This window comes from Letharia lupina, assembly GCF_014066315.1.
Source record: "Letharia lupina isolate WasteWater1 chromosome Unknown contig_9, whole genome shotgun sequence".
NCBI lineage: Eukaryota > Fungi > Ascomycota > Lecanoromycetes > Lecanorales > Parmeliaceae > Letharia > Letharia lupina.
The window spans coordinates 50,784-68,341 of NW_023502978.1; the positions used below are offsets into that span (position 1 = coordinate 50,784).

Below are 17,558 nucleotides of genomic sequence, written 5' to 3' on the forward strand. Positions count from 1 at the left end.
TTTGGATTGTTCTAAGAGTAGAAGGACACCAGATCGCTTTTTGGGGGAGATCGATCGTGGTGTCGTTGTGGGGGCCTACGAGTAGCTACGCTACGGGCCCAACCTGATTCTGAGATTGCTCATGTGGATTGAGATGACGGGTTGTTTGCAGGAGATAAACGAACAGCCGAGCGTGAAGTCCTGGGAGGGTTGGCTTCAAAACGTTGTTATAGGCGCCCTAATATCATCGACGAGAAATGGTCAAGGTGTTGATAAAATGAGCACTGTTCCTAAGGTAAAGCTCTGCCTGCCCACTTTGTCCCAATTTCTGAGCCGTTTAGATCACCTACGGAGATTTCTTTTGATGACACAATCCTCTCCCACGAGTTGAAATGACACTCACTGCCACGCTGTCAATCTTAGCGAGGACCGCTCCATTCATCCATTCATCTTGCCTCGTCTCATAGACCAAACCTCACTCAACGACCGGCACAATCTCATGGATACGGAGACACCGAAACCGCTATGGAACATGTCGGTCCTCCCGCGCAGGCTAAAGGATGAGATATACGCATACCTCATCCCCATGGGATACACCACCCAATGGGACAACCTCGTACGCCCTGAGACCCACTATCCACTCTTGCCCCGTAAGGCGCTCGGACTCATCGGCATATGACAAGACTTGGAATTTCAGTCGCCAAATTCCCACGGATCTAACCTTGCAATCCTTAGATGGTCAAAATTCATCCACGAGGAGGCCATGACGTTTCTCTACTCCTAGGGGACTTTTGAATCCGCTCCACCCTATCATTGGCATCATTGCATCAGCCGCTTCCCAGACACCAATATCACAAACCGCATTGAACGTTGAGCTCTCATACGGTGTTGACCCAAACACCATCATAACCATGGAGACCATACGGGCATGAAACTTTGACGCTACCACATTATACTGCCTAGCATTACATGGTTCTGCTGCACTCTTGAAGGGGAACAGTGTACAACGCAGCTCCGCGCTCATCGAATTTGAGATGTGGGGATGGTCGAGCTACACGACTCAAATAACCTCTTCACCCTCCTTCGAAGCACTCAACGAGCGGACCGGATTCGAGAAACGTTACGCTGATACCGCTTATCTCCAGAAGATATGGCTAGAAAAAGCAATGCGCAGAATTGTGCACAGAGCTTGGAACCTTTATTGAACGAGACCAGAGCGTCGCTTGAGCCTACCCTGGGGACAGGCGCCACGGGTGAGACAAAAGTCGTGCGGGATGGGTGGGGTACGTTGAGGCCTCGATTTTGTCAAATCGTGTTGCATCCGAGAGACCACATGGCTGACATGTCCAAAATGAAGGACACCGTGACCCACGATATGGAGCGATCCATAGGCGCTGGAGCTTCGCAATCCGGTCGTGCACCCAGGTTCACTTGAGAATCAGACACTCGGAGCAACGAGATGCAGTAAGTGCCATGACATGGGCTTCCGAAGTCGTGATACCAATAGCTGTTTTGCAAACGAATGGATAAGAAGCACAGAAGAATGTGCCACAGAACGTGTCCAAGCCCAAACCCATTTCTAGGGCGTGTCTTTTCCACAACGTGGATATAAGGCAGTAGTAAGTTGTATAGATCGAATAATTTCATAGGCGTACATACCAATCGGCAAAGGCCTTGAGCTGTATGTCAGGGAATAGCTACCCACTGTCAATGATTATTTTTTACGAACAATTGACATGATGTCGTCTTGGCAACTGTGATTTGTAGAACAGAAAACATGACAGTCACAGGATCAATTCTCGACACAAAGTCATGAGTTCCGATTAGACATAGCGCCTTGGCACATCGGCTTCTCAGTAGATAAATACTGCCCGCAGGTATTTAGAAGAGTCAACATCTTTACACCACAATCATGAAACTCAGCATAGACTGTTATAGTGTCAGTCGGCCTCAGATGTCTCCTCTTCTGGCACTCTCAACCAGATGTACCACCCCCGCAGGCTTCCCGAGATTGGAGTTAGATCTAGGAATCGGTCTGCTCCTCTCCTGAAGCAGACAAAGAGGCAACGGAAAAAAGCCCATCATGGATAAACGGATTGCTGACTGAACCAGACGAAGACAGTCTTGACCTCATAGACCGTTTCTTTGGACTCGAAATGGTACTCGCGGGATATGTAGCGTTCGGCGAATGCCGTCGCTGCTGACCTTCTAAAACGCTTGTCAGATAATGGTTATGGGGAGAAAATGAAGCGTGAGATACTTACCGGCGCCGTGGCTCCATGAACCACCCATCCGTCCCTCATCGCATGCCTAGCACAAACGACCGGAAAAACAAGGGACGAGGGACCCAAAGATCCAAGCAGCAGACCCCTCCACCATCGGCATCCAGACCGCCAGCACGTTCTCTTCCTCAAGCACCCTCCCCACCCCCTCCCGCCCGCCCCCATCGGCTCTAGCCAACGATAGGAAAAACGTCTTCCGGATCCCCGATGCGTGCGTTAACTCTGACTACTCTCCCCACCCCCCCCTCCTGAACACCATCCAATCTCCCACGAAAGCATCTTCCCACTCCCAAACCTCCCACTCCCACTCCCCAGCCCCAGCCTTACCACCCCAACCGATCCCTCAACGCATCATTCATCAAACGAACGCGCCGGATGGATCGAAGCGGCGGAGAGGAACGCCTCCCTCGCTCGGTCCGGAGTTGGGGACTTGGGTCTCGCGCGCGACGGCGGCGGGACGCTTCGTGCCGAGCCACGGTATCCGGGAAGCACTCGGGGTCGACGGTGAGGACGGTGGTGGGGGATTCGAGCGGTCGGAGTGGCTGGCGGGGAACGGGTGGTGGGTTTGGGAGGGGAGGGGGGGGGTGGGTGTTGGGTTGAGGTGGCGAGGGGTTGGGGATGCCGGGCTGGCGATTTCGAGGAGGCCGCCGCCGCCGACGGTGTGGAAGCGTGGGTGGGGGGTTGTGTGTCGGGGTGGCGGGTTGGGGTGCAGGATTTGTGTCGTTTGGAGCGTTGGGGTGAGACGTCTATGGGTGATTCTCTGGCCACGGACGCCTCGAGGCCCAGCGGTTTTCGAGGTGGATCGATCCCGGGACGAGGACCTGTCTCACAATGTCCATCCCTGGTTTCCGGTCGAAGGGCATGGAAAGGAACGGTAGCTGGACGAGTGGTAGAAACAGTGGTGGATCCGTGGAAAGGGGGAGTATTGACGGGGTGACTGGCTAGAGGAACGGTCGATCGAGTGTGGGCCGTAGAAGGGGGTTGCGCTCACCTGTGGCATTTCCATACCGACGCCCGCGAACCGGCTCTACGGCCCCTGACGAGTATCCAGCATCGTGGAGGCTACATAGCGGTCAATGGCCTCTCGAGACGGAAGAAGTTCTTCACTCCCTCCCTCCCTCCCTCCTTGCTCTTGGAAAAACGGTGTCTTTTCTCCGCCTTTGCATCTGCCGCGTGCTTCCCGTCTCGACGACGACGGAGGAGCAGTGCCTTTACGAGTCTCATGTGTAGTCTGCAGATGGAAATTGTAGGCAAGAGACGCGGGATGTCTCTCGGCGACAGCAGCAGCATCGCTACATGAGTTTTCGGACATGGCAGTTTTCGGGAGACACGGTGGAGCTGGATGTCACAATGGCTGCAGTGGCTTTCGCTGAGCGTTACGCAGTTGGACATCGATCGTAGACGGGATCTCATACCTTCTCAAGTGCTACCCACAGTGGAGGACTGCCGAGACGGGCTTCCTCTGCGGAATAACGACGACGACGATGACGTTGGTGGTGGTGGTGGTGTACCACATAGAGCACAACAGTGTAAGTTCAGCAAATCACAGGATCTGGTTGAACGATAAGAGAGGGGAGAAAACTATAGGCTCACGACGATTGGCATAATAGATTGCTCTTAACAAAAGGCTACCTCTAGGTGACAGCAGCAATGATTCTCTTTGACTCGGAACATCCATACTCCATCCCACATGCTATCCTCATTCTCTCTGTCGTCATCTTCTCATGCCATCAGGTTCCCACCATCTTCCACCAAGCAAGTGCTGGACGCAGCGCTATTGGTGCCCGTTTCTTGGCGGGCCTGGACCCCGGTGGTGTGTTCGCAGCTCTCTTTCAGACTACCGTTGCCCTCTCGCCCTGGACGAGTCCTCATCACCAGGCATGTTATCCGGGGCTCGCGGTCCCACCATCCAATCTTCCATAGCCAGCCATTCGCTCCAGCTTTTCTCGGCCGCCTCAATCTCCGCGATGATAGGCGCTTGGAGCGGCCTCATGAAGGGCACCGACTCCAATGGCAGCATGTCATAATCTCTCTTCACACTCGCCCATCCGCCACTCTTAGCCGCAAAAAGGTAATTTCTCCGCTCTTGTTCATGTAGAGGGCCAACGCCCGTCGCCCAATCGTCACCGAAGAAGCCGTGTAGAACGCCCGGAAAGTCAAGGCCCGTCACGACGAGGCGACGAAGGTATGGTATGAGGGAGACTGCTGCGTATGATTGATATGACGGAAGGGTGGGTTGGCCAAACGAGGTGCCCAGCGGTGGTCGTGGTGAGGCGCCTGGTATGGGGTTCACCGGTCGTTGGGTGGGTAGATGGATGTTGACGAACGCGGCGACTGCTTGAACTTGGGCGCTTTGTTGTGCATGATCGACGAAGTATCGTTGGCAGGATTGGTATTTGGGGTACCATTCGAAGATGTCGAACTATGTGCCCATCGTAAGCAGATGGCTCGCGACCAGGATATCAGGTGGATGGTACCTGAGGATTATTGGCTTGGGGCCGTTGACCCATATCCGGAGAAACATCGGAGGTGGCGCGTTGGAAGGTTTGCTGCACTTCGCCGTCAGCGCCTCGTGGAAAGTCCATGAGGCCTTGTGCATTCATTCAGTCAGCGAGGTGGTCTGTTATGCAGTTGGCGTACGTTACCAAAGCTTGATATCTCACTCCTACCGCTGTTACCGCTTCTCTCACTGCCCTCCATCCTTCCTGTGGCGTGAGGGAATATAGCCGTTGGGCCTGGTGGCGATATTTGATAGGAAGCTATGGATTAGATCTCGGTATCGTGCTTGAGCCGCGAGGATCGCGGTTTCGTACTCGTTCTTTTTCCTCTTACCTTAATTTTTATTTTATTTTTCTTCGGTGAGCTTGACGCGTCGGATATGCGAAATGCTAAGTCAGGGTTCAAGAAGGACCCAAGGCGTTGGAATGGGATCAGTGCCGTGGTTTCCCGAGGGTATGCAGTAAGCGGTGACGCAAAGCAAAAGGTTGAGGCGCGAGGTTATCCATGATTGCATGAATCTTAAAGTGCAATTACACGATTCACGAAGGCAAGAACGAGACGCCATCTGAGGGCATCAAGGCTAGACTTGCTAGACTTCCGTCATAACATTTTTTTTATGGGGGCAGTACGGTATGATGCATCGATGATCGATGGCTGTGGATGCTTTGTAGAGTAATAGATTAGTAGTACGGGTAGGATGCTTCGCAGCTTTTGCATTGTTGGTGGAACTTGGAAGGGGAAGGAAAGAAAGTGTGGGTCAGCCACCAGTCAGCCACCAGTCAGCCACCCGTCAGCCACCAGTCCCCCCCGGCATTTCACTTAGCCAATGCTCACCTAAAGTACTTTACTTGTACCCAGTCTTCCTCCAACCAGGTCAAGGTTTCAATGCAAGAGCCCCAAATAATCCTCTGGTTCGGTACCTCTTACCATCTTCCTCTCCCTTCCCTCGAATGATATCGTGGACTTCACCAATGCTTTTCTTGCTACTCACTACTTTACTTTAACCGATCCATCCGGCGCATCTTTGCCGAGGCAGTGCAACTTAGAGTCTAAACCCGAAAAGGCAGGTACTCGTACTTCTTCAGAACACGTAATGTCAGGGACGAAAACAGCTAACCCTTCCATAAAGCTGCAGATCATACAGGTAGGCTTGCCGATCAAACATTCTTCCATAGCTACTTTAGGTCGTATTCGCTGCCTTGGTACTTTAGACTCGTGATCTGCTGCGGCTCTTTGCAGCGGCTATAGAATACGGGATCAAGAGGCGTGAACTGCGTCTCCCGAGATCGACGCTGGCACGCTGCTTGTTTTATATTCCTAATTCCTAGATGAATTCGCGGTAATTGATCCTCGGGAGATGGACTGGAATTGATCTCTCTACGGTGCTGGCCCTGGAACTAGGGTGGTGCTAATTGCCACTCAACCACGGGAGCTATCGGCAAAAAGTCATCCCTAACTGGAATACAACGGCGAGCGTCGCATTGGTCTCGAACGAAGGTGCAAAAATATATGTTTCCTACCGTCTCGTTTAAATGACCACAGACTATAATAGTGATCACCTGCTCCTCGTTCATAATACCATACGATTCCACGGCATTCTACATTCTATATTTCGCCTGCGGAGTCTAGGTGATCATGAATTCTACCATGTGTAAAAGTATTGTTCTCAATATGCGATCGTTGGTGGCTCTGGGTCTACAAGTAAGGTATTCCTACCCGCGGGTCGGCCGAGGTCAAACGTCATCTCGAATCCACTTTCAAAACCGCATTCGCTCTCTTGATATCATAATCTTTCAGGACGGCATTTCCTCGCAATGGCGGCCAAATCGTTTACGCTGGGCTCTCGCATCAAGGTACGTCATTTTCGAGCGTGCATCTCCAGAAAGTAAACTGAAAGACAATGTCAGCTTGCCAATGGCCAGAGCATGCCACAGATACATCTTGGGGTTTACTTGACGTCTGGCAATGAAACGGTCAATGCTGTAAAATGGGCCCTCGAGGTACAATCACACTCGTACAGTCACTCGACGAAGGACTTTCTGCTGACGGCGCTTTCAGGCTGGTTATCGAGCGTAATGGTGGCAAATTCCGCGTCCAGAAATGCCATATGACTGACACTTCTTAGCATCGATTCTGCCCAAATGTACCATAACGAACGCGAAGTTGGATCATCTATCTTAGCATTCATATCCGGTCCTAGCAACACTTCATCTCTGAAACGAGAAGACATCCATTTCACATCGAAACTCGCATCCAACACTTCCTACGATGCGGCAAGAAAGTCCATCAGACAGTCTGTAAAGCAGAGTGGCCTTGGCTATATAGATCTGTTTTTGTTGCACAGCCCTTATGGTGGAAAGGCCAAGAGACTGGAATGCTGGAAGGCTGTCGAAGATGCCATTGAAGATGGAGAAGTGAAGACCGGAGGTGTCAGCAACTTTGGCGTCAAGCATGTAAGTCTTACCCTTCGTTCTTCTCTCCCCTCGATGACGATTACCGGCCCTGGTCATTCTCTTATGCACTCGTTCTAGTTGCAAGAGCTTCTCGCATCGAACCTTCGAATACATCCAGCCGTCAACCAGATCGAAGTTCACCCATTCAACACCCGGACCGAGATCACCTCTTTCTGCCACGAGCATAACATCGTGGTCGAAGCATACGCTCCTCTAGCTCGGGCTTTGAGGATGAAGCACCCAACCATCACGTCGCTGTCGAAGAAATACTCATGTACTCCCGCTCAGCTCATGGTCCGATGGAGCTTGCAGCATGGCTTTGTGCCCTTACCTAAGAGCGTCACGAAGTCGCGCATTATTACCAATGGCGATGTCGGCGGATTTGAAATAGAGGGGGCGGACATGAAGATTATGGATGGTCTAGATGAATATCTCGTGACAGACTGGGACCCTGTGGACTGTGATTAGGCGGTCCAGTCTTACCCTCTACTGAAGCTTCCGATGTCGCTTTGAAAACAAATAATAACAAAAAAAACAAAAAAAAATCACATACCATGATTATCGCCTGTGCACGTGCAATTGAGACTTCTCGTCCCCAGGATGATGCCGCCAAGGAAATTGAAGAGGGGGGCCAAGGTGGGGGTGGGAGGGGGAGGGGAAGCTTTGAGGCTGACCCTAGTGCCCGGAGGGAGTCAGGAGCCAATCAGAACTCTGTGACTTATCGCCAAACGTCAATCCATCGAGTCACACACAGTAAAGTAAAGGAGCAAGTTGCCCGTGAAGCTTACCCCCCAAAAGTACACTTACGGGCCCGGGGCATGGTGATGCTTCCCCTCGGACCATTCCCCTCTACGATTAATAGCCCAATCACCCAATCACCCAATGGCCCAATAATAGCCCCAGTGGCCCAGCCCAGGAAGCTGTGGCCGCAGATCGGAGATACAACATGTCAATACTCGGAGATTTTGCCTTTCCCATGGCCCTTTTCCGCTATTGAGCACGGGGGCCATCGACTTTTAAATGCTCATGACGTGACATTGGGCTTTCTTTTCCCTTTAATCCTCACATACTCAACCCGCCAACAACTGCCACAGTACCAATTCCGCTCATCCACCAACATAAAGCCTACAGCTTTGAATAACAACAAATAAAGCAATCATGTCGAACCTACCATCCGAACCAGAGTTCGAGCAGGCATACAAAGGTACCTTCAACCGGTTCTGCACGCTGCCTTCTTCATGCAACCTCCCGCTGACCTTGCCTCGCAATAACAGAGCTCGTTTCAACCCTCGAAAACTCCTCCCTCTTCAAGAAGAACCCTGAATACAAGACCGCCCTCAAGATCGCTGCCATCCCCGAACGGGTCATCCAATTCCGAGTGGTCTGGGAGGACGACAAGGGACAAGTGCAGGTCAATCGAGGATACCGTGTGCAATTCAACTCGGCCCTGGGTCCCTACAAGGGCGGTCTCCGCTTTCACCCTACGGTGAATCTGTCGATCCTCAAGTTCTTGGGCTTTGAGCAGATCTTTAAGAATGCTTTGACTGGTCGTAAGTATATCTACGCTTATTCAACGTCCGCTCACATCATCGACAAATGGCTGACCCTTTGATTTCGCAGTGAACATCGGCGGCGGCAAAGGAGGAGCAGACTTCGACCCCAAAGGCAAATCAGATAACGAGATCCGCAAATTCTGCGTTGCCTTCATGCGAGAGTTATCTAAGCATATCGGAGCCAATACCGATGTACCAGCGGGAGACATTGGTGTTTCGCCTCGTGAGATCGGATGGCTATTCGGTGCCTACAAGGCTGAGACAACGTTGTGGGAGGGCTGCTTGACTGGTAAAGGTCTAGCATTCGGTGGTAGCTTGATAAGGCCTGAGGCAACAGGTTACGGTCTTGTCTACGTATGACTTCCACCCCTAAGTCATAGGCCACCGCTAACGTCTCGCATAGTATGTCAATCACATGATCCAATATGCCTCCGGCGGCAAAGAGACCTTCAAAGGCAAACGCGTCGCCATCTCCGGTTCTGGAAACGTCGCCCAGTATGCTGCCCTGAAAGCCATCGAACTCGGCGCCACAATAGTCTCCCTCTCCGACAGCAAAGGCACCATCGTTGCCGAAAGCGAGAAAGGCATCAGCCCCGACGAAGTCGCCTACATTGCCGATTTGAAAGTAAAGAGAAAGCAATTGACGGAGATCGCCAATTCGGATAGTTACAAGGGCAAATTCAAATACATCGAGGGCGCAAGGCCATGGACGAACGTTGGCAAGATTGACGTGGCACTGCCTTGCGCGACGCAGAATGAGGTGTCGGGCGAGGAGGGACAGGCGTTGATTGACGCTGGTGCGAAGTTCGTCGCTGAGGGAAGCAATATGGGATGTTCGCAGGAGGCGATTGGGGTCTTTGAGAAGCACAGGAAAGAGAAGAAGGGGGAGGCCATCTGGTATGGACCAGGTATGTCAGATCCAAATCTCTCCAAAACGGGAAAGCATTTTCTCATACGATCCTCATCACAGGCAAAGCGGCCAACGCAGGCGGTGTCGCCGTTTCTGGTCTCGAAATGGCTCAGAACTCTCAACGCATAGCATGGACATCTGAGGAGGTCGACAACAAGTTGAAGAGCATAATGGAGTCGTGCTTCAAGAACGGTCTGGAAACGGCAAAGGAGTACGTCGAGCCAGCCGAGGGTGAGTTCCCGAGTCTGGTGGCTGGGAGCAATATCGCAGGCTTTTCAAAAGTCGCCGCTGCTATGCATGCACAGGGAGATTGGTGGTAGACTGAGGAAGAGCTGAAAACGAGGATGCAGGGGGAAAGGAGTTCGGATGAAGAGTAGCAACTTGGATATGGATGAAGAAACGTTTGTAGTTATAGCTACGTCTGGCGTGGGAGGAAACAGCTCAGTATGGACCTACTCAGACGCACACTTCCTGCCCACCATTTATGCCGCTAGGTGAGAATTAGGAATCACAAGTGTAGATATAGCTTACTCCATCTACACATTTTTCCCTCCGACAGTAAGATGATGCCAAGGTTCTTGTGGGTAGGAAGGATATACTCTATTGAATCTATGAAGCAGCTGCAGGCTATATAAGTAGCCCACCAAGCCAAGTACGCTATGCTACATATAGCTAGCCATTGCAAGAAGCACCTTCCAACTCCTTCTACTCGTGTCGCCTTAACTTCATTCAACCTAAGGCCTGGGATATGTTGTTTAAAGGCATTGCTAATGTTTGTATTGGAAATGGAGTCGCATTGTAGTCGCTTGCGTAATTTGTCTCGCTAGCTGTTTGGTGGATTACTCTCTTTTACCAACTCGTCCGCTGTCACAACCTCCCACTACTACAAGATTCCCTCTAGAGTGAGCTCCATCTGTAGTTTGAACTCGATCTCTTTTGAAAATGGTTCCCGGCCGAATGACACCCGTCATCATCGGCGTGGGCGATGTCAAAAACGGATCCCAAAACGTCGAGGACGCAATTGAGCCCATGCAGCTCATGCTCCAAGCGATCGTTCGTGCCCTCAAAGACGCCACGTCGGAACACCGTATCGCTGAAGAACTCAAATCAAGCATCGACAGCGTCTCCGTCGTCGCCACGTGGACCTGGCCGTATGCTGACTTACCAAGCCTTCTGTCGGAAAAGCTAGGAATTCAGCCACGGCACAAAATATATAGCGAGCACGGAGGCAATCAACCGATGAAGCTTGTCGATGAAGCGGCAAGGAGAATCTGGCGGGGCGAGTGCAAAGTTGCCGTCATGACTGGTGGCGAAGCTTTGGCCTCGCGTACGTAAGGGATTATAAGGCTATCAGGAGCTGAAGAGGGTGTTCATGCTGACACGTAAGGCAATCGGCAGTGAGTGCCAGTGCAGCCGCAAAAAGAATGCCACCGCCTGGCTGGACGACGCCAGAACCGGGTGCAGAAGCTGCGTCTCCCTTGAATCTCTCTCGTCTTCGGGAAAGTAAGTGTTCCCAGATCTATGCGGCCCGTGCATGTTGCTCATGCAAGCTGCGAATCAGGCATAGGAGCCACTCATTCAATCGGGCTCCCTATTCACGTTTACGCATTATACGAAAATGCGTTCAGGGCTCATCGCAAGCAGTCGATCAAGCAAAACAACAAAGAGTCCGCTCAATTATACGCAGAGTTTGCCAAAATTGCCGAGCAGAACGAATTCGCGTGGAACTACGGACAAAAGACCCCAACAGCGCAGATTATCTCTACTGTGACGGCAAAGAATCGAATGATTTGCTTTCCTTGTACACTCTACCTTTATCGTGACTCGTTTTTCATGCCAAGGTACTGATTCAAGCGTAGATCCATTACTGATGAATGCGTTCAACAATGTCAATTTAGCTGCAAGCTGTATTTTGACTTCAACCGAATATGCCAGACACCTTGGAATCCACGAGAGCAAATGGATCTTTCCTCTAGGTGGCGCCGGTACCCAAGACTCCGATAATTGTCGGTATTCTCTTCAATTCATGAATGTCGAAGGTATGGCTTATGAAAGTGGTCACATAGTCTGGGAGCGTCCAAATTTCCACTCAAGTCCCGCCATTTCACGATCACTAGATGCCTGTTTAGAAATTTCTGGCTTGGCTGAAAAGGAGGTAGATTTATATGACTTTTACTCGTATGTCTTTTCCATATATTCTGAAAACTAGTGACATGCCGGGTAACGCTCGAAACAGCTGTTTCCCCATCGTTCCCAAATTAGCATGCCACCATTTGGGCCTTCCATTCGACAAACCACCCAGGCCTATCACGCTTCTAGGCGGCCTTACTTCATTTGGGGGCGCCGGCAATAACTATTCCATGCATGTAAGTTCATCCTTGAAAATTTCCACCATCGAGTAGCGAGACACCCAGCCACTGACTTTTATCCTTCAGGCATTAACGGCAATGGTGCGAGATCTGCGTCGAGGGGATGGTCAGAACGGCTTGATTCTGGCAAATGGCGGAGTCCTGACCTACCAGTATGCGCTCTGTCTTTCCACCAGACCCAGACGCGATGGTTCTGCATACCCGGATAAGGATCCTCTCCCCAGTCACGTGACAGATACACCGGTTCCAACAGTCACTATTCAAGCTGAAGGAGAAGCAATGATCGAAGTGAGTCTTTCCTGCGCTTTGTTAAACCTTGCCAGAACACGCTGAGTTTCTTCGGCCAGACCTACACGGTGGAATTCAATCGAAACGGTACCCCTTCCAAAGGGTTCGTAGTGGGCCGGTTGACCCGCAGCAACCACCGCTTCGTTGCGAACACGGGCAACGCAAAGACTCTAGAGCAGCTCTCGAGCGGAAACAGCGAACCAGTTGGGAGAATAGGATGGGTCAAAAGGGGTGACAAAGGAAGGAATCTGTTTACGTTTGAACCGGATGCGAATCTGTAATGTCTGAGAGCTAGCGGCTTCCATCATCCCACTGGTCTGCACGTCAGCATGGCACCATGGAGACCCCGTGCATTCAATTCTTCTACTTGAGGGATTACTATTGGAAATTTATGAAGGATCGATTGATTAATTTTCTATGAGAGTGCTGAGTGGGCTACTTATACCCCTATTTGCCACCATGCGGGGTAGCTACAACACAGGTGCTGCAGCAAATCTCAACAGTTACTCCCTCCGCGGTCCCCTCGCGCCACTAATCCAAGGGCTCTGCATTTGAAGTCCGGTGGTATAAGTATCTCGGACGACGCGATTGTCGTTGATCAGTCGGGCGCCGCGCTCAGGTCGTCAGTTGAGCTCGAACGCCCCTTTACCAGCCTCGTTTCCATTGACGCACGTCCAGGCCAAGCCGTCAGTCATAGAATTCGAAACCCCTCAACGACTTCATGCGGCGAATGCGGACGGTGTCGCTCTCTGCAGCACCGGATATCGGGCTGTTCGATGCAGGCGGATAATCAGGACACCCTACGGCCGCAGGGTCTTGTCCAGCAGTAGCGCCGACGACCCCACGAAACAAGTACAACCGGATCCGACCATGCTGGACACTACCAGACCTAGATGTAGATGTTTTCATCTCGTGTGCAAGTCTTGCTCCAATGAGAAAGAAAAAAAATCGAGCAAAAACCGCAGTGTGCAAGTCGGGACGACCATGCTGGTAGATTCACGCTGGAACACAACATACCCGGGATAGAATTAATTCGCCATAGAATCAATGAGCGCCAGCTATCCATAAACAACCATACAATCACTGACAATCTCGATACCCACGTGTGACAACTTATGACTCGTCGCCGTAGTGGGCGGCTGAGGCGTCAGTGGGTCGCTCCTGTTCTAAGCCTTTGTCGATATTCCTTTTGATTATAGGAGACTACCCCTTTTGATGGTAGGAGACAGGTATCTGCTACGAGGCTACATAGTTAGACACCTGTTCCGCGCCCACAATTGGCTCTCCATTCGAGTTCGTCTCTTACGGAGCCATTGCGTACTCTCATCCCACCCACCCACCCATCCACGCCTGTATATAGCTAATATCTCACTCCAGGTCTATGCCGCATCCGCATAGGCATGGGAGTTTTCTCACACTGGGGTACGAGAAAAGGTGCCTGTTCGGCCCTCTATTCATCCTTGCGATTCCCGGCGTGAGACGGCCTAACCACTTATTTACATCCCATAGACCATATTTATACATGTGATATATTCTTCTCATGAACGAGACAACTACCACCTCCTTGTCCCGGTCCACCAACAATCCTCCGTCTCCCAAATCCCCAACCCCGACATCGCAACCCATCTCCTTCACCGAAAACACACAAAGATGGTAAAACCCAACCGAACCGAGACCCCACACCCTAACTAGCCTCGTCGCGATCCCCTCCCCTCCCCTCATACCCAACGAACCTCTCATTCCCCCGCCCAACATCCCGACCAGAACGGCCTAAGCGTATCATCCCACCACCGCGCGACGCACCCACGCACTCCGCCCTCATCCCATACACACAACCCACCCTCACCGAATCCCAATCCTATCCAATCTCACTCCGGCAGCGCCAAGCCCGAAACCCCCCCCCCAAGCATCTCAGGACCGCGCAAGCGACGACGACAGACCGATTGCCGAACGCGCCCACTCGCTTACTACATAGTACCGATCCCCAAGCGTCCCACGCCCCGGCGAAACAAGACTGGAACACCGCCGTTGTACAACTCTTTTCCATCCCATTCCATCCCATCCCATCCCATCCCATCCCATCCCATCCCGCAAACATCCGTCCCCATCCCCGCCCCTCGAGGCCCGGAAAAACCCACCCCGTCACGTACGTACCTTATGCACAGGTGCCTTACTTGGCGCGTGGCGGGTAGTGCAGCAGGCGGGCGGGCGGGCAGGGAGGGAGGGAGGGAGGTAGGGAGGTAGGGAGGTAGGGAGGTAGGAAGGAGTGGCGCTGATGGTGTAGGTGGGGGGTGGGATGGGATGGGCGGGCTGGAGGGAGGGAGGGAGGGAGGGGGGGGGTAATGGATGGATGGCACGGTTCGGGCTCTTGGGTGTGTAGATATGTTATCTCGTTTGAGCACGGAGAGTTCGTTTTGCATACACATATCATCATCCTCACCATCATCACCATCACCATCATCATCATCATCATCATCATCATCACCATCATCACCACCATCATCATCATCACCATCACCATCATCATCACCATCACCACCACCATCACCATCATCATCATCATCATCATCATCACCATCACCATCACCATCATCATCATCATCACCATCATCATCATCATCATCCTCATCATCACCATCATCATCCTCATCACTACCATCATCACCATCATCACCACCATCATCACCACCACCACCACCATCACCACCACCACCACCACCATCACCATCACCACCACCACCACCATCATCGATATTATCCACCAACCCATCCCACCAGAAACAAGGAACCCATATCATCCAGCAGATCTCCACATAAAGACGGCTCCATCACCACCGTCCACGCTCGGAGCGCGAGAATTTATGGAAGTGAGGATCGGGACGACTGCGGTGCGGGTTTGGTGGAGAGAGGTGGGCGAGAAGGATTTGTGCTGGTGGGGATGCGATGGCTGTTGGAGGGGGTTGAGGGAGGGATGGATATAATATAGGTAGAGGAAAGGGGGGAAGAAGGGAGGAGGGGAGGGAAAGATTGGGGTGGGGGGGGGGGGCAGGTATTTGGGACGGTAGGGGCGTGTGAGACATATCTGGGACAAGTGTCTAATGTAGTGAGTGAGAAAAGCGCCGTGTGTTGCTTCGCATATGTTAAAGTACATGAAAAGGCTGAGACAGCGTGATTACTCCGTCGCGGGCTTGTAGCCACTGGCCAGCGCCGACGCATGCATGTCCTTCCACCTCGCCGCCAATTTCGGCGCCATGGCCTTCAAAGCCTTGGCCCGCACGTCGTTATCGGTCGGGTCGTTATCCGGCTTGTCGTCGTTCGACCCGTCCGCGTTCGTTTCCCCCGTCCTCTCCTTCATCGTAAAGATGTGCGAGGCCGTGTTCGCCTTGGTTTGATAATCCAACCAAGTCGACATGTCGCCGACGGCCATGTCGAATCTGCCCGGGTTGCGGTTACCGGGTGGGTTGACAACGGCGTCCGTGGTCGGCGTGAACGCTATCTTCGTCGTCGCTCGTTTGCCGAAGAACTCTGCGTTGAGGTGGACGCCTTTGCCGTCGACCAGCCCGATGTTCTTGGTGGGGTCCGGAGGGTTGCCGGGGTCGAAGTCCCAGCGGATGCGGAACAGGTCGCCGGTCTCGAGCTGGATCTTTTGGCCTCTGAAAGTATCGTTGACGGGTTTGGTGACGTTGCCTTGCAGACCGGTCACGTAACGATTCTCCCACCCGATGACGGCAGGTTTCCCGACGGGTCCAGGTTTCCTACGGATCGTCAGATCAAGAACGGAGCAGAGTACGTGTGCGTGCATTCCGACTTACGATTTGGGAAATGTGGTGGTCACGAGGATAAGTTTGCTCGCGGATGCCACAACATCGGGTCCGCCAATAGCTTCAAGGGCTGCAATGAGAGGGTAGCGCGCGGGTAGGGATACCTCACCCGACGTCGGTTGGGAAGTGGACGGACCAGCTTTGGTACCCGAGGGTTTGGCTGCGTTCTGTGGTTTCGCAGTACCGCCGCCCATGGCACTCGATGCAACGGCACTCACGAGTGGTGCGGTCACCTGTGCGACGAAGCCAGGAGCTTTTGCGGCGGGGGCTTTTGGAGGCATGGTCAGATACAGTCCTGGTGGGAGATTCGCCTTTCTGACTTTGGGGAAATTCTTGAGTATTTCACGATAGGTACTTGTCGATAGCTTCGCGTTCTCATTCTTTCGAATTAACGCTGCTGCCAGGCCAAACCCATCTTAAATATCGTGGATGCGAATGTACTTTAGACTCTGCCTCGAGGCTCGGCTTACTCAGCTTACTCATGACAAGCGAGTAGTAGCGAGCGGAGCCAACGAAGTAACACAACAACATAACAAGGTAAATAATAATGTATACCTTATGAAAGTAATGCAACACTTCATTAGGCTTTCATGTATTCAATTAGCAGTTCCTGCATGATGTTTTTTCACGCGAAAATATGACGGGTGCATTTCGCCACAGCTGCAACTAGGAGTAGGATAGTCCATCGGAGATATACCGCCCTACACGTACTCATAGACCTGGACCGGACATGACGGTTTGAAAGCGTGCTTGCAAAGTCATGCGATTCCTTCCTTACCCCTGCCTTTTTCACCTCGGTAGGGTCCTCCGTCTTAAGGAAGTTGTGTGTGGCGAACAGCAAATTGGTATACTCGACTAGCGGAAGCTGTGCCTTGAGTGCGCAGCGGCTCTCCGTAGTCCCCAAGACTTGAATGTTTGAATGTCTGAATGCCGCTCGAAGTTTGTCCCATGTTGCCGTTGCAATGAATTGAATTTTTACGAGGCAGATCTGTTTGAAGAAGCAGGACAACAACATTCATTAAGCGTGGAAGCTCGGACGCCGGCAAGGTTCAGATTAGCGTGCCAAGGATGTCCTATCAGTCAATCTCTTGGCGTTTGGTCTGCGATTCTTTTCCCGCTGAAAACCTGCATCATGGATACACTGCTAATGGTCCCGCTATACATTCAGGAAGATGCGGCATCTGTGAGCTTGTTGCGAAGGCAAAATGCAAAAAGCAAAATGCCGCAATGTTGGCTCGAGGATGCTTTATCATACTCTAGCGGAACATGGCCGCACTTGATCTAACCCGGTAGCAGCCTAGTTTCCGCTTACCCGCTCTTTCCAGCTTTCCGAGACGTTGCCGAGAAGGCCTCGGAAAGGAAGACAGAGAAGTCATTCCATTCCCTCTTCATCATATCCTCATA

At 52.1% G+C, this 17,558-nt stretch overlaps 5 protein-coding genes across 5 annotated transcripts; 3 read left to right on the top strand and 2 right to left on the bottom strand.

Moving 5' to 3' along the window:
* Positions 1–4,098: 4,098 nt before the first annotated feature.
* On the bottom strand, positions 4,099–4,961 carry HO133_010498 (uncharacterized protein; the record flags this gene model as incomplete). The annotated part of the gene is made up of 3 exons (XM_037301350.1): positions 4,099–4,683; positions 4,739–4,851; positions 4,907–4,961. 3 exons carry the CDS (start codon positions 4,959–4,961, stop codon positions 4,099–4,101), a joined length of 753 nt encoding a protein of 250 aa, XP_037152984.1.
* A 1,613-nt stretch (positions 4,962–6,574) lies between these two features.
* Positions 6,575–7,681, top strand: HO133_010499 (uncharacterized protein; the record flags this gene model as incomplete). Its single annotated transcript, XM_037301351.1, has 5 exons — positions 6,575–6,613; positions 6,668–6,760; positions 6,819–6,832; positions 6,886–7,213; positions 7,292–7,681. 5 exons carry the CDS (start codon positions 6,575–6,577, stop codon positions 7,679–7,681), a joined length of 864 nt encoding a protein of 287 aa, XP_037152985.1.
* A 690-nt stretch (positions 7,682–8,371) lies between these two features.
* On the top strand, positions 8,372–9,996 carry HO133_010500 (uncharacterized protein; the record flags this gene model as incomplete). Its single annotated transcript, XM_037301352.1, has 5 exons — positions 8,372–8,417; positions 8,488–8,763; positions 8,834–9,120; positions 9,170–9,674; positions 9,737–9,996. The coding sequence occupies 5 exons, from the start codon at positions 8,372–8,374 to the stop codon at positions 9,994–9,996; spliced, it is 1,374 nt and encodes a 457-aa protein (XP_037152986.1).
* Positions 9,997–10,618: 622 nt separating this feature from the next.
* HO133_010501 (uncharacterized protein) lies at positions 10,619–12,614 on the top strand (the record flags this gene model as incomplete). The annotated part of the gene is made up of 4 exons (XM_037301353.1): positions 10,619–11,007; positions 11,305–11,443; positions 12,112–12,333; positions 12,369–12,614. The coding sequence occupies 4 exons, from the start codon at positions 10,619–10,621 to the stop codon at positions 12,612–12,614; spliced, it is 996 nt and encodes a 331-aa protein (XP_037152987.1).
* A 2,891-nt stretch (positions 12,615–15,505) lies between these two features.
* On the bottom strand, positions 15,506–16,435 carry HO133_010502 (uncharacterized protein; the record flags this gene model as incomplete). The annotated part of the gene is made up of 2 exons (XM_037301354.1): positions 15,506–16,088; positions 16,146–16,435. The coding sequence occupies 2 exons, from the start codon at positions 16,433–16,435 to the stop codon at positions 15,506–15,508; spliced, it is 873 nt and encodes a 290-aa protein (XP_037152988.1).
* Between the last annotated feature and the right edge of the window lie 1,123 nt (positions 16,436–17,558).